General features: G+C 35.4%; 5 protein-coding genes, 1 long non-coding RNA gene and 1 other non-coding gene across 12 annotated transcripts in view; 4 read left to right on the top strand and 3 right to left on the bottom strand.

Annotated features, from left to right (window-relative positions):
• Positions 1-453: 453 nt before the first annotated feature.
• On the bottom strand, positions 454-7,898 carry ankzf1 (ankyrin repeat and zinc finger peptidyl tRNA hydrolase 1). 3 transcript variants are annotated; one of them, XM_051119282.1, is made up of 16 exons: positions 7,780-7,898; positions 7,341-7,499; positions 7,161-7,255; positions 5,946-6,048; positions 5,657-5,850; positions 5,284-5,390; positions 5,042-5,195; positions 3,302-3,524; positions 3,108-3,206; positions 2,872-3,030; positions 2,629-2,778; positions 2,175-2,463; positions 1,941-2,052; positions 1,422-1,589; positions 1,263-1,333; positions 454-1,150 (listed from the first exon to the last, which is right to left on the bottom strand). In XM_051119282.1, exons 2-16 carry the CDS (start codon positions 7,471-7,473, stop codon positions 1,027-1,029), a joined length of 2,181 nt encoding a protein of 726 aa, XP_050975239.1. In that variant the 5' UTR covers positions 7,474-7,499; positions 7,780-7,898; the 3' UTR covers positions 454-1,026. The 3 variants fall into 3 exon arrangements, with proteins under 3 accessions (XP_050975239.1, XP_050975240.1, XP_050975241.1); XM_051119283.1 differs by having other exon boundaries at positions 2,872-3,021; XM_051119284.1 differs by lacking the exons at positions 7,341-7,499; positions 7,780-7,898 and having other exon boundaries at positions 5,946-6,065.
• A 1,183-nt stretch (positions 7,899-9,081) lies between these two features.
• On the bottom strand, positions 9,082-10,769 carry si:ch211-167j6.3 (uncharacterized). Of its 3 annotated transcripts, none has more exons than XM_051119288.1 (6): positions 10,687-10,769; positions 10,279-10,418; positions 10,096-10,184; positions 9,714-9,848; positions 9,325-9,464; positions 9,082-9,221 (listed from the first exon to the last, which is right to left on the bottom strand). In XM_051119288.1, the coding sequence occupies exons 2-6, from the start codon at positions 10,333-10,335 to the stop codon at positions 9,130-9,132; spliced, it is 513 nt and encodes a 170-aa protein (XP_050975245.1). In that variant the 5' UTR covers positions 10,336-10,418; positions 10,687-10,769; the 3' UTR covers positions 9,082-9,129. The 3 variants fall into 3 exon arrangements, with proteins under 3 accessions (XP_050975245.1, XP_050975247.1, XP_050975246.1); XM_051119290.1 differs by lacking the exon at positions 10,687-10,769 and adding an exon at positions 10,485-10,677 and having other exon boundaries at positions 10,279-10,377; XM_051119289.1 differs by lacking the exon at positions 10,687-10,769 and adding an exon at positions 10,645-10,664.
• Positions 10,727-10,799, top strand: trnak-uuu (transfer RNA lysine (anticodon UUU)). Its single transcript has one exon. It is a non-coding gene; the product is annotated as a tRNA-Lys (tRNA).
• Positions 10,800-10,913: 114 nt separating this feature from the next.
• LOC127170938 (hatching enzyme 1.2) lies at positions 10,914-13,454 on the top strand. The gene is made up of 8 exons (XM_051119287.1): positions 10,914-11,084; positions 11,564-11,615; positions 11,691-11,753; positions 12,001-12,150; positions 12,243-12,360; positions 12,447-12,625; positions 12,702-12,783; positions 12,865-13,454. The coding sequence occupies exons 1-8, from the start codon at positions 11,016-11,018 to the stop codon at positions 12,995-12,997; spliced, it is 846 nt and encodes a 281-aa protein (XP_050975244.1). The 5' UTR covers positions 10,914-11,015; the 3' UTR covers positions 12,998-13,454.
• Positions 13,455-14,053: 599 nt separating this feature from the next.
• On the top strand, positions 14,054-17,856 carry hce2l1 (high choriolytic enzyme 2-like 1). Its single transcript, XM_051119570.1, has 9 exons — positions 14,054-14,160; positions 14,247-14,298; positions 14,378-14,437; positions 14,514-14,657; positions 14,743-14,860; positions 16,619-16,797; positions 16,869-16,950; positions 17,075-17,199; positions 17,292-17,856. Exons 1-9 carry the CDS (start codon positions 14,101-14,103, stop codon positions 17,303-17,305), a joined length of 834 nt encoding a protein of 277 aa, XP_050975527.1. The 5' UTR covers positions 14,054-14,100; the 3' UTR covers positions 17,306-17,856.
• On the bottom strand, positions 16,642-19,917 carry LOC127171122 (uncharacterized). Its single transcript, XR_007828461.1, has 3 exons — positions 19,798-19,917; positions 18,052-18,225; positions 16,642-16,775 (listed from the first exon to the last, which is right to left on the bottom strand). It is a non-coding gene; the product is annotated as an uncharacterized LOC127171122 (long non-coding RNA).
• Positions 19,918-19,996: 79 nt separating this feature from the next.
• si:dkey-230p4.1 (rootletin) overlaps positions 19,997-22,429 on the top strand; it is a 29,629-nt gene continuing 27,196 nt past the window's right edge. For both annotated transcript variants that reach the window (XM_051119351.1, XM_051119349.1), the window contains exons 1-3: positions 19,997-20,139; positions 20,760-20,913; positions 21,020-21,157. In XM_051119351.1, coding sequence (XP_050975308.1) covers positions 20,773-20,913; positions 21,020-21,157 — 279 coding nt within the window. In that variant the 5' untranslated portion in view covers positions 19,997-20,139; positions 20,760-20,772. The remainder of the gene's footprint in view (positions 20,140-20,759; positions 20,914-21,019; positions 21,158-22,429) is intronic.

Genomic DNA, 22,429 nt, shown 5'->3' with positions numbered 1-22,429 from the left:
ATTTTGAAACAAAATGCACCATCATTTTATTTTACAGTTTAAATTAGCTATGATTTTTAATGAGCTATTATCTCATGAACATATATAGATCTTTTTTTTTGAATCACAGTGGTTGGTCTGTGTCCTGATTGAGTTGAAAATGTAAACAATATCAGCCTTAAAGATGTAGTTCACTTCCAGAATGAAAATTTACAGATAATTTACTCACCCCCTTGTCATCCAAGATGTTCATGTCTTTCTTCAGTCGTAAAGAAATAGTTTTTTGAGGAAAACATTTTCTCCATATAATGGACTTCTATGGTGTCCCCGAGTTTGAACTTCCAAAATGCAGTTTAAATGCAGCTTCAAAGGACTTCTAAATGATCCCAGCTGAGGAAGAAGCGACTTATCTAGTGAAATGATCAGTTATTTTCTATTAAAAAAAAAAAAAAAATTTACATGCATTTTAAACTCAAAAAAAAAAAAACACACTTCACGCAGCACTAGACAAGACGAGCGCTTGAGGTTAAAAAATATATAAATTGTACGAATAACAGCTTGTTTCACTAGATAAGACCCTTATTCTTTTGCTGGGATCGTTTAGAGCCCTTTGAAGCTGCATTTAAACTGCATTTTGAAAGTTCAAACTCAGGGGCACCATAGAAGTCAACTATACAGAAAGGAATCCCAAAATGTTTTCCTCAAAAAACAATTTCTTAACACCCGAAGAAAGACATGAACATCTTGGATGACAAGGGGGTGAGTACATTATCTGTCAATTTTTGTTCTGGAAGTGATCTTCTCCTTTAAACTATGTTAAATTACCGAAATTCAAGATTTCTGTAAATCATTCATGATTTATTAATCATTCTCTTCTCTGATTCCAGGTAATCTATCATAGTCCTGTCATTTCCAAAGACAACTGTGAAAGTCATGATATGTTTCTTGTAAAATCCAGTCAACTCCCTGATCATGTAAGATGAGATGTGTCCACAATATGGCACCAAACCTTCCCTCCTCTATTGCTGTGTGGCAGGATGTGAGAGGTCAGGGCCGGGCGGCAGCATTTGCTTTACGGTGGGCTTGGACGCAGCGAGGTGTACAAAAAGAGTAGTCCAGATATTCAAAAGGAATCTTCCCCAGTAACGACTCTCCACACTGAAAGCATCTCCTTTAAAAACATTATGGTAATGATTACAAAACTTATTTTTGGATGAACTATTCCTTTAATCATGACTTGCATTGAGACCTCCATAGGGATATCATTACATAAACAACAATACCTGATGGTGGTGAGTGCTACTCCAGTTTTGGCCATATGCTCAGCCAATCTCCTCTCTGCAGCCAGAGCTCGCTGTGAGACATCAGAAATATGACATCAGCTAATCACAAGAGCTCATCCACATAAGAACTACAGTAAGAGGACGAAATTAAGAAGTCACCTTCTCTCTGTCACTAAGAGCTATGAACCTCTTCTTTTCTTCCTCTTCTTGCTGCTTCTTCAGGTTCTCCTCTTTTTGCTCTTTCTCTCTCTGTTTTCGTGCTGCTTTTTGGGCTTTTTTCTTCTCTGCCTTTTTGGACTCGATTTCTTCAGTCAATGGTCCAGGCACCTTAAACATACAAGAAACATTAATAAGTAACAGATTTATTACTTCGGATTGCAAATATAAGGAAGCTGTTCATACAAAGGTGCTCATAAACCTGATTTAAAATAATATGCCAGGAAACAAAAAATGTAAAAACACATTATTAAATCTTTGTATATAAGGCAGGTCTAAGACCACATTTTATCTCTTCAAGTAAAAACATTTTAAAAATGTATTTAATTTGTTTACAAAAAAATAGAATAATTTTTATTTGTGGTATCTGGCCTTCTGTTTTTTGTTGTTGTTTTTTTTTTTGCCAAGCATATGAAGGTTTTGTTATTTGTTGTGTTGCTAGTCATCATAAGATTTGTCTACCTGTGCTTTAGTGTAGTCATATTTATGAGGGTGTTCGGCCATGTATTTTCTGAATGTGTTGCGGGTATCTTTTTCAGGAGCAACAACATATGGAGTCTGTCCTTTCTTATCCCTGAAAAAGACATTGACCACTATTCAGAACCCAAAAACCCATCTGGCCACATTAAAACTTATTCATGCAGTACGGTTTCATTTCTGCTAATTGATTATTGCTATGATTCTGTATGTGCGTACTTGTTAGCTGGATCACTCCCTTCATCCATTAACAGTCTGATAACTGATTTTTGTCCGGCTGCTGATGCCACATGCAGTAAAGTAAAGCCTGCTGAGTCTATAGGCTTGTTGAGAAGACATAAAACCCTTGAGGTAGGATTTTCTTTGGTGTTTCTCTCTCCTGTGTCCTTATCCTCTTCCTGGTCCTCTGGTAGTTGCAGGAGGGTGCATAATGTTTGGATGTCCCCAGTTTTACAGGCGGTGTAGAGAGCGTCCCTCAAACTATATTCCCAAGAATCATCCACTTCATCTAAAAAGATATATTATAAAAACACAACTGAAAAATTTCTATTTGAATATATTTTAAAGTGTCACATGATCCTTCAGAAATCATTCTAATATACTGATTTGGTGCTCATGAAACATTTCTTAATATTATTAATATTGATTGTTGGCTTAAATATCATCGTTTTACCTTCTTCTGGCTGACGTTTTTTGCCTTTCGGTTTCCTCCTGCCCTTTGACTTTCTCTGCATCTCTTTAGAGTCATCTTCACCTTCCTGTTCACCTTCTTCCAGGAGTTCATCATCTGCCTTTTCTTCAGTTATTTCTCGGTTGCTCGAGTCTGAAGACACAAGTACAAACAAGACGTGTTTGACTACACTTCTCTATTTTTATTATTAGAAGCATTTTACTTTTGTTCTGTAAAGACATTTACCTTCTCTCTTCTCTTTTCGTTTCCTCCTTTTCTTCTTATTAAGCTGGACCTCATGTTCTCTGAGATCCAGAGTTCCCAGTGTCACCTCCACCGTCTCCAGCATTCCCGAGTCTTCCTCCTCTGAACTTTCTTCTTTAACTCCTTCTCCCTCTGTAGGCACTGACCACAAAACAGCCCTTGAATAAGTCTATTTTCAGAAGCACTGCATTTAAGACAGAGTCAGGGTTCAGACGCACCACTGGTATTTGGGACTGGATGACTAACAGGTTTAGGAGTCTTCTTCTTCCACACTTTCTTCGAAGGACTAAAAATATTGGAGATTTCAGTGTCCTTTTCTGGAATTAAACAGACATTCATATTAAAGGAAAGGACATTTAAGGATTTTATAAATAAATAAATAAATATATTATGGTAACAAATCTCAACTCACCACAAACATGTATAGTTGAGAGAAGATCAAAAACTCGCTGTATTTCTCTAAATGTTGCTCTACGGGTGGCAAAGGGAAGTACACGAACTCTCTGATCTTTTTTGTCCAGGGGTGCTTCACGACCTCCAAAAAATATGCTCTTATTGTAACTCGGTGCTCTGAGGAAGATTGCACTTGCCTCCTTCAAATACTCAGCCCAGCTTTCCAGAAGATCATGAATATCCTGGTTAAAAAAAGATGTATACATCAATAACAATCCAAAACTATAAATTCTATGCAAGTTAGTGTTATTCAAGTTTCTTATATATGGGCCATTCTACAGAATTGTTGCAAACTTCTGTCCCACAACCAAAAAACATCTAAAAAATATTAAAATCTTAGATGTTTACTAAGATCCTCTTATTATCTATTGAAACCCACAATAATATTTAAAATATCAGTAAGCTTAGTATACATAAAATCATCATTTAGTAGGTACTTTCAATTGGGAGGTGGCTGTTCTGAACCCTAATCCCTAAATTTCATCTTAAGAAAATGATAGTGAAATAATTTTTATGTTTAAAATATTTATTTTATGTTTTCTTTGTAAATTATGAAACTTTATGCAAAATAAATAAATAAATAGGTCCCACATTTTCATGTCACTACCAAAACAGTGTATATTTTAGTCCACTGACTGATTTTAACTACACCCCTACATTTATGATCAGGAAATATTCATGTGTCCCTCTCTCTCATAGCTACATGGTAAGTAGACAGGCCCCATAATTTTGAGGAAAATGTGTTCTGAAAAAAATTGTGCGCAATTTTAAAAAATGTCACTACCAAACACCATTTTCTAAAATTAAACACTCTTTTTTGGGAGTTATTCCATAACATTTAGTGTTTATATGTGTACCACTGTTCAGAACTGTGCTAGCTAACCATGTACTGATTAGCATCTTTGGGCTAGGTTCAAAAGTATCTAAAAGGGTCACTACTGAAACATTTAGTGAAGTTTTGGTAGTGACATCTTTGTTTTTTTTTTTGTTTTTTGGTGTCATCTTATAAAATTATCACTAACGTATCAGTCACGACCAAAACATGTCATCATTGTTTCGGTAGTGACAAAAGGGGACACATAGTAATTTATTTGGGGGAAATAAACAAAATTATGCAAATGTTTAGTATACTAGTATGTTTTAGTAGTGTTTAAGTGTGTAGGTTAAAATTCTGTAATGTGATGGTTGCTACCAAAACATTACTGTCACTACTGAAATGTGCAGTCAAGACCAAAACATTGGATGTTTTGTCAGAAATAAAATATACCGAATTATCAACTAAGATGTTATGATGGATGTTATGACAACAAATCTCATAAATCACACTTGAAATATTGTTAAAATTGTAATTCTTATTGATTTACCTCTGAAAACGTTTAATAAAATAGAAAAAATATATTTACAAGGAAGATGTAAGCAAAATCTTAATAGGTCAATATAACCCTTCTAATTAAATTATATATTTCTGTGTTTCGGTAGTGACAATTTGGGGAGAGGACAAATATTCCAAAACTTTCTGAAAATACAATATGAGAATTAACTGCACAGTTACTATAAATGTGTAAATTACATACAAAATTTGTGGAAAAATACATTTTTTTTTTTCCAAGAATGTTTCCAACTCTGACTTTGAATCAGTTCTGTAGAATGGCCCATATAACAAAGGGTTGAAATTCCACATGGAGTCGAAGGAACATACCTTGTGCAGTGCTGCCTCGTTGTAACGTCTGAGGGCCGCCCCTGCAGATTTAGGCATGTGGCTGCGATTCTGAGAGTCTCTCAGTCCCTGTGCGGTCCCCCGCTTCGCTCTCACAGTGTATCGATGAAACGTCTTATGCTGCACAATCTCTTTTCTATGTTACACAAATCAATTAAGGAATAGCATTAAATTAACTCTGCAATATTTGTGGTTATAGACAAATTTCTGAACATTTTACTGACCCCTTAAAAACTGCTCCAGCAAAGTGTCCACCACCAGTCATCAAAATGACCCAAATAGTGTTGTTTGACATCTTCAGTAAAGAGGAAACCAAGTCTTCTTCATTGTCCTGAGTTTGAATATGACAACAAAATTAGATGAAACTGAAAGAAGAGAGTGCCACAGAAATAACTCCTCAAACCTGGAAATGAGTTAGGATTTTTGAACTTCTGGTTCCATCATCCTAAAAAGTCAACGAGTCCCTTAACCAGGATTTTGAAGCTGCTCCAAACAATAAAGTTAGTAATCTGTTGAGTGGCGATTCTTCTTAGCCAAAGCTCTTGTAACTTAGGCACAGACTAACAAATCTGAGTAAAAATGGATAGATTTACTCACTTTCTTGCTTTGCAGAACACAGCGGTACAATGACAGGTACTGTCCCTGCGTGTTTTGAAAGACTACTTTGGTAGAAAGTCGACATGCAGACTGATCTGTGTCCAGAGCACGGTCTGTCTCTTCAGGGCCCACTTCATCTCTAAGATCCTCATCCTCACTGTCTGAATCTGAACCCGAAATGCTTGAAATATCACCTGTTAACAAGGAGGCAGACAGGAAGATTATGCAAAAATTACACTTATGCCAGCTGGATCACATAAAAAAAAAAAAAAGTCATACACGACTGTACCTGCACCAGTCTTCTTCTCAAACTCCTCCACTGTGACCGCTGATCTTCCTTCCAGCCGCTTTCTGAGGTTAAAGCGGTGCCAGTCGAGTTTGTAGTGCTCCATCTGATAAAAGACTGGGGCTGCATTAACATACATATTAAATTTCTTTCTATCCCTCATACTAAGATAGTAGTTTGGACTACTTTTATGGTACTTTACACTTACTCAAAAGTTTACAAACACCTTGCAGAAATCTGATAAATGGTAATTATTTTACTATAATAAGAGGGTTCATACAAAATACATGTTTTTTTTTTTTTAATTAGTACTGACCTGAATAAGATAATTCACATAAAACAGATTTACATATAGTCCACAAGAGAAAACAATGGCTGAATTTATAAAAATGACCCTGTTCTAAACTTTACATACACTTGATTCCTAATAATGTGTTGTTACCTGAATGATCCACAGCTGTGCTTTGTTTTGTTTAGTGATAGTTGTTCATGAGTCCCTTGTTTGTCCTGAACAGATAAACTGCCTGCTGTTCTTCAGAAAAACCCTTCAGGTCCCACAAATTCATTTTTGTGTATTTGAACCCTTTCCAACAATGACTGTATGATTTTGAGATCCATCTTTTCACACTGAGGACAACTGAGGGACTCATATGCAACTATTACAGAAGGTTCAAACACTGAAGGAAACACAATGCATTACGAGCTGGGGGGTGAAAACTTTTTGAATTTGAACATCAGGGTAAATGTTAGTATCATGTAAGTATCTTCTGTAGCTTCTGAAGGGCAGTACTAAATGAAAACAATGTGATATTTTAGGCAAAATAAGAAAAATGCACACATCTCAATTCTGCTCAAAAGTTTACACCCCCGGCTCTTAAAGCATCGGTTTTTCCTTCTGGAGCATCAGTGAACGTTTGAACCTTCTGTACCAGAGAAACCTTGACGTAATGTAAAGTTTAATGCACTTCATGTTGTTAATTACAAAAAAAATGGAGTATATTTTTATATTTTTATGTCAATATGGTACAAGATTGTACTATTTAAATCAATGTGATTAACGATTTAGGTAAAAAGTAATCTAAAAGTAGTCTGATTATTTTACCTAAAATGTGTAATGTAATGCATTATGTAATTTTGAATGAGTAACGGCCTACATTTTCTAAGTAATCCAACCCAGCTCTGGTAATGAACTACTCATGTGGATTGGCCGTAAATTACCTGCTCCTCTCGACTCTCAAAAGGACACTGACAGGCCGAACAGAACATCCTGTCTGACACTTCACCAACAGATATAGTCTTCTTTGAGCCAACATCTGTAAGTATCATGAAATGTGTGTAATAATAAACACCAAATCAGCAGCTGTATGTGATTTCATTAGAGCAGACTGACTCTCTTACCCTCACTGGAGGCAGCAGCAGAGGGCAGGGGAGGTTCGGGATGACCCAGCAGTCCAGACACCTCTCTCAGCCCGGCGGTCACCGACTCATCCGCACACAGCGAAAACACACACCGCTGCTCCGGCGATGCCATGATTCAGTCGACAGAATAAACCACCGCTGTATCAGAAGAAGAAGGGTGTCACGTCTTGACGGTTAAATAGGGTGAGAGAGTTTTACACACGGAGGAACAAAAACGTGAGCTTATTACACTAAACATTCAGTATCGGGACTACAAATAAAACCAAAGCAATGTCCATATTGGTCTCAATCTGACAGCTGCTTCCCTACTCAAGTAAAGCCTGATTAAGCAGTTGCATAGCAAAAATAACACTGCTGTGCTGACGCTAAAATTCAGCTCACTTAACTATCATTGATCAGTGTTAATGTATTCACTCACCTTTTTTGCAAAAGCATTAGTCCTTTGCGGTTATATTTTCAGTCCGAGTAAGCTGAAATGAATCATATTACACTACACACGTGTTTGCACACTACGGTGGCCGAGAAGTGTCAGAAAACTTCAGCGCGATTTGTTGCGAGGACTGTTGCCAAAGACCTTTAAATGTGATGATGTGAAGTTCCTTTGCACATATTAATAACTGTTTTTTTTTCATTGTGCATTCCAGTTAATTTAAATCGACCTGCAGTTGGGTTGTTTTGATTAAGTAAAAAAATATATATATAAAAAAAACAGCTAACACAATAAAACATGATTTCTGAAAATTAAAAAAAAAAAAAAAAATTATCTGTTTTTGCAAATAAACTATTCATGTCCTTGTAACTATATAGTAAAATAGTAAAAAAAACACTTTATGTAAATAACTGAGAAAAACAGTACACTACACAGTAAGTGTAGTTTTGAATGTTTTTGAATTGTACAAAAGCCAAAAGAAATTATCATCTTTTATCTGTTTATTTATAATTAATTGGCAGCATATTTTTTTTGCTATCCACCATTAACCTTAAGTTAGATGTATTCAGTTTTCAAATGTATTTGTATATGATTCTTCACACACACATGTTTGTTTTTGTGAATTGTGGGGACTTTCCATAGACTTCTATAGTTTTTTATAATGACCAAACAATATTATCTATAACCCCCCTAACCCTAAACCTACCCCTTACAGAAAACATGTTTGCATTGTTACATTTTCAGATAAACATCATTTACTATTTTTAATATTTTTTTAACATTGTGGGGACCGCAGGCTGTCAAAAATTTCAGGTTTTACTATCCTTGTGGGGATATTTGGTCCCCACAATGTAGCTAAAACAAGTACACACACACACACACACACACAAAATACTGTCCCAACTTTTAGAGAAGAAAAATTTAGTCCCCAGAAGAAATTAAGTCACACCAGTTTAGAAGAACATGAGCATGAGTAAATGACAACAGATTTAGGCATTTATTTATTTATTTATTTATTTATTTTTATGCTGCCTATAACATTATTATTTTATTTTAATTTTTTATTATTATTATTATTATTATTATTATTATTATTGTTATTATTTTAAGTTTTCTTTCAATTTCATCCTGGTGGAGTGTTTCCAGGTTAGCATTTATCATTGCCAGAGCACAATCTTTTGAATCTTTTGAATGCTTCATTCAGTAGTGACTACCAATGAACATTTCAACTGTTTTATCAAATAATAAAGGAGACAAAAATCAGTATATTTTTCCATGTTTATTGCAGTACTAAATATATCTAAAAAAAAAAAAAAGTAGCATTTTTTGATGTAATGTTCACTTTCGCATTCCTCTTTTTCTGACTGGCTTTTCTGTAGACTTACTCTGGATGGATGAGCCTGGTTTAACTGGATTCTCACCCTGTGAAACTGCAAATTGAGACCAGTTGAATATCATAATATAGCATATTATTGTGCATAGCAAGTACCTACAAACTGCAAAACTCTGTCCGGAGGATGTGACTTGCTGTACCTTCCTCTGTGTTTGCAGAAGCATCCGCCAGTGCTTTCCTCAGCTGCTCACGTCTGAGTTTCAGATTACGCTCCTGCTCCAGCAGGATGCTTTCCTCCTCCAGCAAACTTTTCAGAAGAGCTTGCTTTGACTCTGCGGTGCTGTAACAAAAAAGCATTTTGTTATATTTTAAATTATTTAAAATATAACATGGACAAATTCTAGGAAACAGATAATCCAATTTCCAAAATGTCTTCCAATTTTTGTTGTTTTTTTTAATCCAGTAGAATATCTAATGTGACAAATTTAATTTACATAAACACTGTTCTGAAAAACAAGCAACAAGACAACATTATTTTGGTGCAATCACATTAATAAAACCACAGACGGCTAGTAGCAGTAGATCTTACCTAGATAAAGTTAACTCTTCTAACTGACTGGCAAGGCTTTTCTTCTGCATGAGAGTGTCCAATTCAAGCAATGCATTCCACAAACCTTCATCCATCTGGACCATCATCATCATCCTCCGGTCCATCTCCTCTCTGCTAAAAATGATAAATAATAGAAGCTGCTTCATGTCTGCAATAGAAAAGGCACCTACAACCCTTATGCATGCAGAAAAACGATTACTAAATTACATTATTAATTTTTTTAACAAGTTTAAAACTTAATTTGTTTCTGAGGTAATATGACGGCACCCTATGATTTTCCTACTACGTTCAACTTGCGTCACAAGTCATAGTTGCTGAATCTTCATTTCAGACAGATAATAATGGTACAAGTATTAATTACCATTTGTTAACATCTTTCTTTACTTGCTCCGTCTCGTCTTTAGTAAGCTGTAGTTCAGTTTTGGCATCCTTGAGTTGTTTTAACAAATCCTGACAGAGAAAACAAAACGTGAGTCTCTCAAACTCGTGTGAAGTGTAGCGTTTGAGTCGCTAATGTGGACAAACACGTGTCCGCGCGAATCACCTGTATTTCTTTATTGTCCTGAAAGGAGATGTTTGAGGAGTTTTGTGGGGTCTCCATTACAGCAAAGCAAAGCGTTTTCTCGCATACAGACCGACTTTACTGTTTGACGAACAAAAGACATCTGTCTACAGCCGTATAAACTGCAATTCATTAACAAGGAAAACCTGATTAGATGACGAACCACGTTTAAAGTGGCTACGAATTACCTTATACACACAAATGACTCCACATAATTAAATTTTGTAATGGATTCTACATATTTTTTGGTTGAATTAAAACTAAACGTGTTTTTTACGAGACAGCAGATTATAAGAATGATTGCAATGCGGTGAACACACAAATTTGAACAATAATTTAAACGTTTACAGCGAATTAACGTAGTTCTTAGAACGTTGCAAAACTTCGCACCGAACTTTTGTCATTTCCGCCTGAAAGTACGCGTTCAAGAGCCCGGATAGCTCAGTCGGTAGAGCATCAGACTTTTAATCTGAGGGTCCAGGGTTCAAGTCCCTGTTCGGGCGGAAAAGTTTTATAAACCTAATGAAACACCGGCGACGTTACACAATGAAAATAGAAGTTAAGTATGTGTACGTCCATGTGGCAATTAAAAACAGCGTAAAGAAGAAAAACAAACATTTGGTTGGCCACTGAGAGTATACATTATGTAACAGGAAGTTGCTGAAGAGCGCTTAAAAGGCAGGCAGCATGAATTTAGACAGCAAAATCTCAGTGCACTCATGGAGTACACACTGGCTATCATACTGCTCTTCTTCTTAGCAGGACCATGTTTGTCCTTGCATGGACAGGTAAGTACATATCAGTCAGTGTATATTTCGTTTTTATTATTTAAAACCACATATGTGACCCTGGACCACAAAACCAGTCATAAGGGTCAATTTTTCAAAATTGACATTTATACATCATCTGAAAGCTGAATAATTAAGCTTTCCATTGATGTATGGTTTGTTAAGACAGGACAATATTTGGCCGAGATACGACTGTTTGAAAAGCTGGAATTTGATGGTGCAAAAAAATCAAAATATTGAGAAAATTGTCTTTAAAGTTGTCCAAATAAAGTTCTTAACAATGTATATTACTAATCAAAAATTAAGTTTTGATATATTCACAGTCTTTACTTAATTTCCTAATGATTTTTGCCATAAAATAAAAATCTATAATTTTGACCCATACAGTGTATTTTTGGCTATTGCTACAAACATACCCCAGCGACTTAAGACTGGTTTTGTGGTCCAGGGTCACATATTTTAGTCAATTTTTCTTGCAGATTTCATCTCACTCAAATGTTGGAGCAGGAAAACAAAGAAGAAGCTACTCTGGTAAAGTGTGTTGTATTACTTATAATTATTCTTAGAAAATTAACTGTATTTTAACAATTTTATAACTTTCCCCAGATGGCATTGAAGAAAACACTCCAATTGCAATGGATAGGATCATAGATGTAAATGACTATCAAGGTAAAGTTTCTAGCAGATGCAAATGTTCCATCTTCTGTTTTACTGCAAACTCTTAAAAATCAAGGCTCTAAAAAGGAGTTTTCATAATTTCCATAATTTCCTGGTTTTGAGCTGGTTTCTTCTTAAAAGAACCGCTGATTTTCTTAATGTGAAGAACACTTTAATATTCTTAAGAATCTTTTTCTACTAAAAGAACATTTTGTGCAATGGAAAGATTTAGTTCAGAACCATCGTTCTCTTGCTATAGGTGTCATTTCTGTGGATGGCACTAACCTTAGAGAAGGAGATATTGCTGTGTCCGGTAGGAGCCAGAAGAACTGTTTTGCCAGGAGCTGCCTGTGGACTAAATCTGTGGATGGAAAAGTGTACATTGCATATTCACTCTCTCATGCATACAGTAAGCAGAAAAAGCAAACGCATTTTTATAAACAGTGCTGCTGTAATTCCCAACTAAATTTTTATTTTGCTTTTAATTGTTCTTCTGTATAGGCGAGGAAGACGTAAAGAGCATTAAGAAAGGCATGAAGCTCATTGAACAGGACACTTGTGTGCGCTTTGTGCCTAGAACTCACCAGAGGGACTACTTGGATATTCAGCCCAAAACTGGGTATCGACATAAGATTTTTCTTCAGTGGCTTAATTACTTCAGCATTCTGAGTGAATCTAATCATTTTTGGATGTCTGATCATCCAGGTGCTGGTCATATCTTGGAGCACGTGGTGGTCGACAAACCATTTCCCTCCAGACGCCCGACTGCACCGGGTCGGGGGTCACGGTCCACGAGCTAATGCACGCCCTGGGTTTTGTTCATGAGCAATCCCGAGCTGACCGGGACAAGTATGTCACCATCATGTGGTCCAATATATGGAAAGGTAAAGTAACATTCTTTTATTCAAGTCATATTTAAGTCATTTCATCGCTCACTTATTCTTCTGTTCATTAAAATAGACCGGCTGAGAAATTTTGAAAAGTTTAAAACAAACAACCTGGACACCCCCTACGACTACGGCTCTATCATGCACTTTGGAAAGTATGTCAACACACATTTAAAAATGATAACTCAGGCACATCATACACTGCAGTTATATAATTATATTCTTTGTAATTTCAGATATGCCTTCTCTGAGGACGGAGAACCTACTATTGTACCAAAAAGGAACTGGAATGTGAAGATTGGACAGAGATTTGGACCCAGCGACTTGGATATAATGAAGATTAATAGAATGTATAAATGTAATATGTAATAAAATCCATGTAGAGTAATGAATGATCCATCACATGACTAAAAATCTGACATTATTAATGCATGAATGCCATTACTGCTTTTAACATTTTAACATCATATCAGGAATTGTGAAGATAATTGCTAATTAAATATAATATTTATTAAGAATATTTTTTGTAACCTGCTGTTTCAGTTATATCCGTCCACCTTATTATTCAACACAGAAGAATAACTTCCGGTTGATTTGCCGCAATAGGGAAATAATAATAAGAATAACAATGTGCACTAAATGGTAAAACTGTTTGTACTACAAATCAAGGTGTTTATAATTAAGATAATGCATTAAAATAATATGGTAAGACACACTTTGCAATATCAAGCAGCAAAAACATAAGGTGGATATTCTTTCTTATTCTCATTTTGACGTCTTGATGCCTTATATAAACAAATTACATCAATAAACTTGTTCATAAATATATTGTTCTCTGGAATTTCATTTCAGCTTTCTTTTCGTTGAATTATGAGTCAGTTGCAATCAAATCCATTCAAACTGTTTGTTGACAATCATATTAAGTAAATGTTCAGAATCAGCTGATCTCAGAGCTAATGAATAAGTACTGAAGTGTCAACACTATGAATTACACAAGCTGAATTTAAAACAACACGTTATTTGCTGTAATGCAAAAATGATAAGTTTAAGAGAGGCTGAGGTGTTATTTATTTGCATCACGTGTTGTTACAGCGTATCGTGAACACAGCGCAATAACTATTGAGATTTTGTTTAAAGATTAAAATGAGTTTGAACACTACATGCATGAGTTTTGCATGGTCAGGGAGAATAACACAAGAATCAGCAAGACTTGAAATTGCTATCATTGTGATCAGTCTTAAAAATGCTGAGCTGTCTTTCCAATGAATGCTTTCCAAACCTTTCATTAGGGAAATACACAAATATCAAATAATAACATAGGACGTTATGCTAACCCTCCATCTGCAACCTGGAGTAAAGATGGGTGGTTCTCTGAGTATATATGGTCTAGATCCAAGGGCCCCAACTTTAGTTTACATGCAATACCTGATTCCATCCAGAACACCGGGACGCACACATACGTGACTGCCAAGATGCTTTATATGGGTATTTTTGTAGGACTGGTGTTAGAGTCCTGGTCTTTACCTGTGCAGGTAAGAATGGCTCGATCCTACTGCACTTATGATTTTTTTTATGCATATCCTATGCATATCACATAAATGTGTGTATTTTGTAATAGAACTCCTCACTGGTTCATCAGACAAAGTTAAGGTCGAAGAGAGACTATTCAGGTAAGCTGGTATTTCATGGTGAGCAGTGTAGGTGTTAGATGAATTGTTCTAAATATACCATTCTTATTCTCTTCAACAGAGCAGTATGTGAAACCAGAGGACATGAATGCCATGGACAGGATCCTTAGAGTTAATCAACGTATGTGCGGTACAGACATATATTTACAGGGAATTACTCCTTGAGCATGAAACATGTGGTTATCTTCTTCCGCCAGTGTCCCGAGGCTTTCCATTGAGAGAGGGTGATATTCTGAGCTCAGGATCCCGCAGTGCCATTGCATGTTTAGGGGATTCTTGCCGCTGGCCCAGATCTGTTGATGGGTTTGTGTACGTACCGTACATCATCTCCCCACTATATGGTGAGTAAGACCTCTGTATGAAACTGCAGTTAAATCAAGGTCTTTATTATTAAATAACACATTTATGTCATTTGTGCCTCAACAGATGATATGGACAGAATCGCCATAGAAACAGGAATGTTGGACATTTCCTCCGGAACATGTGTGAAGTTTGTGCCTCGCACACATGAAGCAAACTTCCTTAATATCCAGTCTAGAACCGGGTGAGTCTTTTGCATTCACATACAGTTGAAGTCAAATTTTACAAGCACCTTGCAGAATCTGCAAAACGTTAATTATTTCACCAGAATAAAAGGGATCATACAAAATGCATGTTATTTTTTATTTAGTACTGACCTGAATAAGATATTTCACATAAAAGATATTTACATATAGTCCACAAGAGAAAATAATAGTTTTATTTATAAAAAAGACCCTTTTCAAACATTTACGTATGCTTGATTCTTAATATTAAGTATTGTTACCTGAATGATCCACAGCTGTGTGTGTGGTTTTTTTATTATTATTATTTTTTTTTAAAGTTGTTCATGAGTCACTTGTTTGTCCTGAACAGTTAAACTGCCCGCTGTTCTTCAGAAAAATCCTTCAGGTCCCACAAATTGTTTGGTTATCTAGCAGCTTCTGTATATTTGAACCCTTTCCAACAATGACTGTATGATCCATCTTTTCACACTGAGGACAACTGAGGGACTCATATGCAACTATTACAGAAGATTCAAACGCTCAATGATGCTCCAGAAGGAAACACAATGTATTCATAGTCGGAGGATGAAAACTTTTGAACTTTTCTTATTTTTTCATTTAGTACTGTCCTTTAGAAGCAACAGAAGATACTTACATATTTCCCAGAAGACAAAATAAGTTACCTTTACCCTTATCTTCAAATTCAAAATTAAGAAAAGTTCAAAAGTTTTCACCCTCTGACTATTATTGCATGCCGTTTTTTTTTTCTGGAGCATCAGTGAGTGTTTGGACCTTCTGTAGTAGTTGCATATGAGTCCCTCAGTTGTCCTCACTGTGAAAAGATGGATCTTATAATCATATAATCATTGCTAGAAAGGGTTCAAATACACAAAAATGCTGAAAAACCAAAGAATTTGTGGGACCTGAATTTTTTTCCGAAGAACAGCAGGCAGTTTAACTGTTCAGGACAAATAAGGGACTCATGAATAACTATCACTAAACAAAAAAGCACAGTTGTGGATCTTTCAGGTAAAAACAGTATTAAGAATCAAGTATATGTAAACGTTTGAACAGGGTCATTTTTATAAATTCAATATTCAACTATTGAGGTCAGTAGTACTAAATAAAAATTTTGTTAAGATAATTAACATTGTGCAGAATCTGCAAGGTGTATGTAAACTTTTGACTTCAACTGTATATACACTACCATTCAAAAGTTTGGAGACAGTCAATTTTTTTTCAAAATAAATTAATACTTTTATTAAACAAGGATGCAATAAATTGATTAAAAGTGACAGTAAAGACATTTTATAAGTTTTAAAGTTTTTAAATAAAATGTAAATAAATGCTGCTGCACTGTTCCTTCTATTCATTAAAATGTATCATGGTGTCCACAAAAATATTAAGTACCACAACTGTTTTCAACATTAATAATAGGAAGAAATGTTTCTTGAGCACCAAAGCAGCATTTTAGAATGCCTTCTGAAGGATCATGTGACACTGAAGCCTGGAGTAATGATGCTAAAAAATCTGCTCTGCCATATCAGGAATAAATTACAATTTAAAATATATTAAAATAGAAACCAGCTATTTTAAATAATAATAATATTTTACAATATTACTGTTTTTTTCTGTATTTTTGATCAAATAAATGGAGCCAAGATGAGCATAAAACCCTAAAAAACACTGAAAAATCATACTGACCCTAAACTTTGAACAGTATGCATTTTTATTTATGTATTTACTATTATTATTGTTGTCCACTGTCAACTCCATAGCTGTTGGTCATATCTAGGAATGATAGGAGGCAGTCAGATCGTGTCTTTGCAGTCTCCAGGCTGTATGTGGTCAGGAGTGGCAGCTCATGAGCTAATGCACGCTCTGGGATTTGTACACGAACAGTCCCGCTCTGATCGTGACCACCACGTCTCCATCCTGTGGGAAAACATCATAGACAGTAAGTGTTTGATTTCAAGTATTCTGAGCCATTGCATTCAGTACCACAGCAATGTATGTATTTTTTCCTAGGTCAAAGGCACAACTTTAAGAAGTATGAGACAAACAACCTCAATACTGGATATGACTATAGTTCTGTCATGCACTATGGGAGGTGAGTATTGGAAATCTACTGTACAGTATGCAAACCTCTCCTAAACTATTAGTGGATGATCTGAAAAGAAATTGTTTTTAATAAACGTTTTTTGTGAGTTAAATAAACAATGATGCACGCACAGGTATGCATTCTCAGAGGATGGGGGACCCACCATCATTCCTAAACCAGACCCGTACATTCCCATTGGTCAGCGAGATGGACCAAGTGCTACAGACATTCACAAAATAAATATATTGTATAACTGTGGTAGGTACTCATTTCACTAAAGTTTACTAAAACTACTATTACAATGCTTCCTGTCTGTTTAATTTGAAATTTTTCTTTTGTGTGTCCACTAGGTGGCCTTGTGTGAAACAACAAACTTATGAAATGGACCCAACATAAAACTGGACAACAGACACCTGACATTTATCTTTCCTTCTCATTCTATGATGCTTAAGATGTCATATGTTGTATCCATGAAGTAAAAAATTTAATTTTTAAATGTACTGAATACATATGTGTGTACACATTAATCATCATTATTTAAAAACAATTTTTGAAGTATATTTTTATGGTAAAATAGCTCATTCAGAAATTTTATTAGGTTTTTGTGGAATCAAAAACCAACCAAATAACATTTTGAAGCTGATCTAATTTTGCCATATACATTGAAAATATTTCATGTAGGGTTGACTTTGAAACAATGTTTACTCGTTAGTAAATTATAACAAATAATTACCAAGAAATGGCAAGTAATACACTGAACTGAATGTGAAGGTTTCAAGTGGAAAGACTGAAATTGTATTTTCTTGTAAAACATACTCCAGTAAACATATGGCAGGAAGCCTCTCATATAACTCTGAATTTCAGTTCAGAAATAAAAAAAACTTGTTTATCATAACAGAAGTATGTTCAGGTCATTGTATGTATGAATTGCATTTTAATGTATTTTTGAATAAATGAATAGATCTATTCAAAATAAGTGTCATGTTATTATTATTTTACTCACGTTGAACATGATTACAAAGCAGTCGTGCTTTTGTCTCAAGTCATAGTTGTGTATCAGAATACAGAATTTAAAACACGTCATAAATGCGAACGCACATCTGTAACTACCTTGCACCAGTGGTCAGATGATATTCTCACAAGATCCATCGAGTCTCTCTCAGCTTCTAGTGTACAGTCTTGCGTTGGAAACCCATTCTAGACAGACTTGACCTGCCCCTCCGCCGTCTCTTTCTGCGAATTCTTGCAGTCACCTTTTGCTTTTCACTGTCCAGGGTGATTAAACTTCGCAGGAAGTTGAAGGAGACGTAGAGAGACAGATATGTGAGGAAAAGATAGCAGGACCAGAGAATCAACATGTTTTCCAAAAAAAGAAACCATTCAGCATTCAGTCAGATGAGATGCAGCACAACAAACATTATGTAGTGGACATTTTGTGACACAATTTTAAAATCACAAAGCAGAGAGTGTCAAATTTCACTTCGCTGTTTTCAAAACCTTTGAAAAAACTCCTTCATAGTCAAATAAGAACAAAACTGAACTGACAACTCGGAAAGTGCTGCAACTCTGCATGTTATTTAATTCAAGTCTTGCCTTGTGCTAATCAGCTTACACTAGATTAGATTGTTCTAACCAGTGTCATGACACACTGATCTCATATTATGACTATGAATACACTACTATATAGTTCATTCAACAAACAAACAACAGAAATGATTTACTAAAAAGAAAACAAAACATTTTTATAATTCAATTAAATAATTAAAATAATTACACGACATGTCAAAAGTTTTCAAACAGTAGGATTTGTAATGTTTTTTTAAAGAAGTCCCTTCTGCTCACCAAGCCTGCATTTATTTATTTTATTATACAGCAAAAACATGAACATTCTGAAATATTTTTACTATTTAAAAAACCTGTTTTCTATTTGAATATATTTTAAAATGTAATTTATTCCTGTGATTTTAAAGCTACATTTTTAGCATCATTACTCCAGTCACATGATCCTTCAGAAGTCATTCTAATATTCTGATTTGCTGCTCAAAACTCATTTATTATTATTATTGTTATTATTATTATGTTGAAAACATGAGTATATATATTGTTTTGGAAGCTGAGTAGATTTTTTTAGTTTGTTTTTTAGTTTCTTTGATGGGTAGAAAGTTCAGAAGAACAGCATTTATCTGAAATAGAAATCTTTGAAATAGTATAAATGTCTTTAACGTCTTTTTAACATCAATTTAAAGCATCCTTGCTAAATAAAAATATTAATTTCGATAACCCCTTATTTAATTTCTATAAAAAACTGACTCCAAGCTTTTGAATAGTATGTATAATATTACAAAAGCTTAGACAGCTAAGATAAATGCTGATCTTTGGATCTTTCTGTTCATCAAAGAATCCTGAAAAAATGTACTTAACTGTTTTAAATATTGACAAAATAATAATAACACAAAAAATGTTTATTGAACAGCAAATCAGCATATTAGAATGGTTACTGAAGGATCATGTGACACTTAAAACTGGAGTAATGATGCTGAAAATTTAGCTTTGATCACAGGAATAAATTAAATTTTAAAATATGTTCAAATAGAAAACAGTTATTTCAAATAGTAAAAATATTTCACAGTATTACTGTCTTTGCTGTATTTTGGATCAAATGCAGGCTTGGTGAGCAGATGAGACTTCTTAAAAACATTAAAAATCTTACTGTTTAAAAACTTAGTGATAATGTATGATAATATAATAATTGTATCTTGTTATAAAATATAATCTGAGAACGAATGAGTGTATTGTTGTTATTGTGTACTCGATAGAATTTTCAGTATAATCGTCCACTAATATCAAAAACCAAACCTGTTGCTTAAAAGCACATCTTTTCGCTCCTGATTTTCCAATTAGCAAATTTGAAGAGCCTCGTTTAGATGTTATATAGTATAACGTCACGCCAAATGTTCAACATACAGCAGCAAACAGATGGCAAACTAGCGTCTCCGAGCCGCATGGAGGCGCTGTTCACAGCACGCACATTGACGCACTCGGGCTGCTCATTCAAAACACTCGAATTTACAGTTTCAAATCCGGATGCTGCATGAAGGCAGAAAAACAACAATAAACACACGTTTATCCGAGGTTTTGCTTGCTTTTTCAGACCGCAGCTCGAGAATGGACACAGTCAAGTAATCCGTGTTTTCAAAAGTAAGCTACTACTTTATATTTGCACTTTAATAGAGACTTAATATAGAAAAAAAGCTCTCTGCTATACATTGACTGAGAACTTTTATTTACATATATGCTTTGGATATCTGAATGAGTCAGTATCACTGATTTACGTACATACTTTCAGGATTTCACCTGAATGAAATATGAACTAAAGCCTGAGGCACTCCAAGCTGCCAATGCTAGTATATCAATCATATAATTTTACATCATACAGTCAGTAGAGTCCCATAGCTAGTCATTTTAGTCTGCAATAACAGTTCTTTAATGCTGGAAAGAGATACAGGTGATCTGCAATCTTCAAAGTAGTTTCACGAATTGTCACTGTGCCTTAGTTTTTTTATTTTTATCACAGATAAAATGAAAACACACCATATTTTGTTTCTTGTGAGCAATTTATAAGTGCAAGTTATTAAAACTGCTTGTCTTGCCAATCTCCTCTCAAAAAAATGATGACAATGAATTATAAAAAATTATAATTTTGGCCTCTACTGTCTAACCAACAACCATAGTGACATTTTGTGTTTAATGTGTGTTTTGTGTAAACAGTGTTTGATTTTACCTTTAATCATCTAAATAAGTGTTTTTATTTTTCACAGCTGATGGCTGGCTATGGAATCCGAACTGTTGATTGGCTGGCAGGAGGAGAGGGCGGAGCTGAGGGCGGAGTTATCACGTCTGCAGGATGAGTTGGCAGAGAGCAGAGCGGAGAGGGAGGAGCTTGAATCTCGAGCTCAAGCTTTGACTGACAGGGTGAGGAGGGAGTCAGTTACGTGTCTGCTCCATCAATAACAGAGCGAACACATGCCAAACTGATGATTTGTTTGTCTGTCTGTCTGTTTGTACCCATGCTGTTTAGCTGTCTCAGACGCTGGACCCTTCTCTTTCATTATCAATGCGTCTGGATGACGAGCAGAGAGAATGGCGGCGGAAGCTCAGAGAGGGCAGAGAGAGAGAAGCCAGACAGGCTTTGCTTATCCATAAACTTCAGAACAAGGTCACAGCAACTTCATTGCAGCTTTAATAATGCTTTACAAAATTGCTTTAGTACTGTGAAGGTCTCTGTAGGAATTTATCTTTCTGTATTCATATCATGGATCTTGTGCTGTTCAGGTTTGGTTTTAAAAACTGGAATTTATATGACATGAACAACAGCAGCTTTATCAAGTGATGCAACAAAGTTGAGAGAAGTTAACCTTTTGACTCCCAATCCTCCCCACTGTCCACAACAATATATGAACCCCCAGTAAGTAAACTAATTCAAATTAGTGTAGATATTAAACTGATTAATTAGGGGTTCAAGCGCATAGTGCTGAAACCCTGTTGTAATTGTTAGAGAATGGCCAAGGATCTGCAGTCCCCATGTAAAAATGTTCGGGCAGACCAAACCGTAAGTCATAGAGACTTGAATCTTGGAGGAATGGTTGTACTCATCATCTACAATGTCACCAAGGCTCGCCCCAATCGGCCTGACGGGTGCGCTACAGTGATCAACAGTACGAAATCGCTTATAACTCCGCAACTGTCATTGGAGTCCTTGGACAAGTTCTCATTGGACAAAATGCATGCCTCAGATTTAAAATGTATAGATATTTTTGATTTTTTTGAAAAACCTACTCTTGCAAACTAGTCCTAGGTTTTTTGCCCAGTTGGAACCAAACCAGTGCAGGAAGATTCTCCAAAGAGTGAATATCAATAATTATCAAAAAAAAGTTGAATTTTTGACTCAAAGTCGCAAAGGGACGCCAAAACATCTGAAAAGGGGAGGGCAGCTTTTACTAAAATGGCTATAACTTTTGAAAGGAATGAAATATTTTCTCCAAGCTCAGAACACTTATGTAAGAGCTGAATCTAAGGTCATATGAAAAAAGTTTCGAAGCTTAGATGCGTGGTGATGCTATAAGAGGGAAAAAACATAACTCTAAAAAGAGCCATAACTATGCAACCGTTTGTCCAATCGGTGTGCACGGTCTTGGCTCAAAGTGCCTCAAGCGTCTATAAGGGCATTTAGATACCTCAAAAAACATGTCCACCGTTGGCCTATGAAGTTTGAGGACCTATTAGACAAGGTTAATAAAGTTCAATCTGAACGAAACTCAATGGACCTGGTTGACTCACAGCCCTAAGAGTCTGTGAGAAATCTGGGGCGTCACATCTCATTTTTCAAGGGCTTAAACAATTGTATATTGCACAGTTTTTTACACATATACACACAATATTCATATTGTACGATAGAAATCCTCATTATAACAACTTTGCCTCTAGAACC

The sequence above is a fragment of the Labeo rohita genome, chromosome 9 (assembly GCF_022985175.1).
Source record: "Labeo rohita strain BAU-BD-2019 chromosome 9, IGBB_LRoh.1.0, whole genome shotgun sequence".
Classification (NCBI taxonomy): domain Eukaryota; kingdom Metazoa; phylum Chordata; class Actinopteri; order Cypriniformes; family Cyprinidae; genus Labeo; species Labeo rohita.
Note: the sequence above shows the minus strand (reverse complement) of the source record. Positions and strands in the feature narration are given on the sequence as shown.

Excerpts from the sequence above, each read along its gene's own strand:
- si:ch211-167j6.3 (XM_051119288.1), bottom strand. The coding sequence starts at position 10,335 with ATGGAGACCCCACAAAACTCCTCAAACATCTCCTTTCAGGACAATAAA. Across the intron at positions 9,465-9,713 it reads GAAGAGTTAACTTTATCTAG|CACCGCAGAGTCAAAGCAAG; the intron begins GTAAGATCTACT and ends TTTTTGTTACAG. Across the intron at positions 9,222-9,324 it reads TTCTGCAAACACAGAGGAAG|TTTCACAGGGTGAGAATCCA; the intron begins GTACAGCAAGTC and ends CTCAATTTGCAG.
- hce2l1 (XM_051119570.1), top strand. The coding sequence starts at position 14,101 with ATGCTTTATATGGGTATTTTTGTAGGACTGGTGTTAGAGTCCTGGTCT. Across the intron at positions 14,658-14,742 it reads CATCATCTCCCCACTATATG|ATGATATGGACAGAATCGCC; the intron begins GTGAGTAAGACC and ends GTGCCTCAACAG. Across the intron at positions 14,861-16,618 it reads AATATCCAGTCTAGAACCGG|CTGTTGGTCATATCTAGGAA; the intron begins GTGAGTCTTTTG and ends TCAACTCCATAG.
- LOC127170938 (XM_051119287.1), top strand. The coding sequence starts at position 11,016 with ATGGAGTACACACTGGCTATCATACTGCTCTTCTTCTTAGCAGGACCA. Across the intron at positions 11,085-11,563 it reads GTTTGTCCTTGCATGGACAG|ATTTCATCTCACTCAAATGT; the intron begins GTAAGTACATAT and ends TTTTTCTTGCAG. Across the intron at positions 12,151-12,242 it reads TTCACTCTCTCATGCATACA|GCGAGGAAGACGTAAAGAGC; the intron begins GTAAGCAGAAAA and ends TCTTCTGTATAG.
- ankzf1 (XM_051119282.1), bottom strand. The coding sequence starts at position 7,473 with ATGGCATCGCCGGAGCAGCGGTGTGTGTTTTCGCTGTGTGCGGATGAG. Across the intron at positions 6,049-7,160 it reads TTGAGAGTCGAGAGGAGCAG|ATGGAGCACTACAAACTCGA; the intron begins GTAATTTACGGC and ends GTCTTTTATCAG. Across the intron at positions 1,590-1,940 it reads ATGACTACACTAAAGCACAG|GTGCCTGGACCATTGACTGA; the intron begins GTAGACAAATCT and ends TGTATGTTTAAG.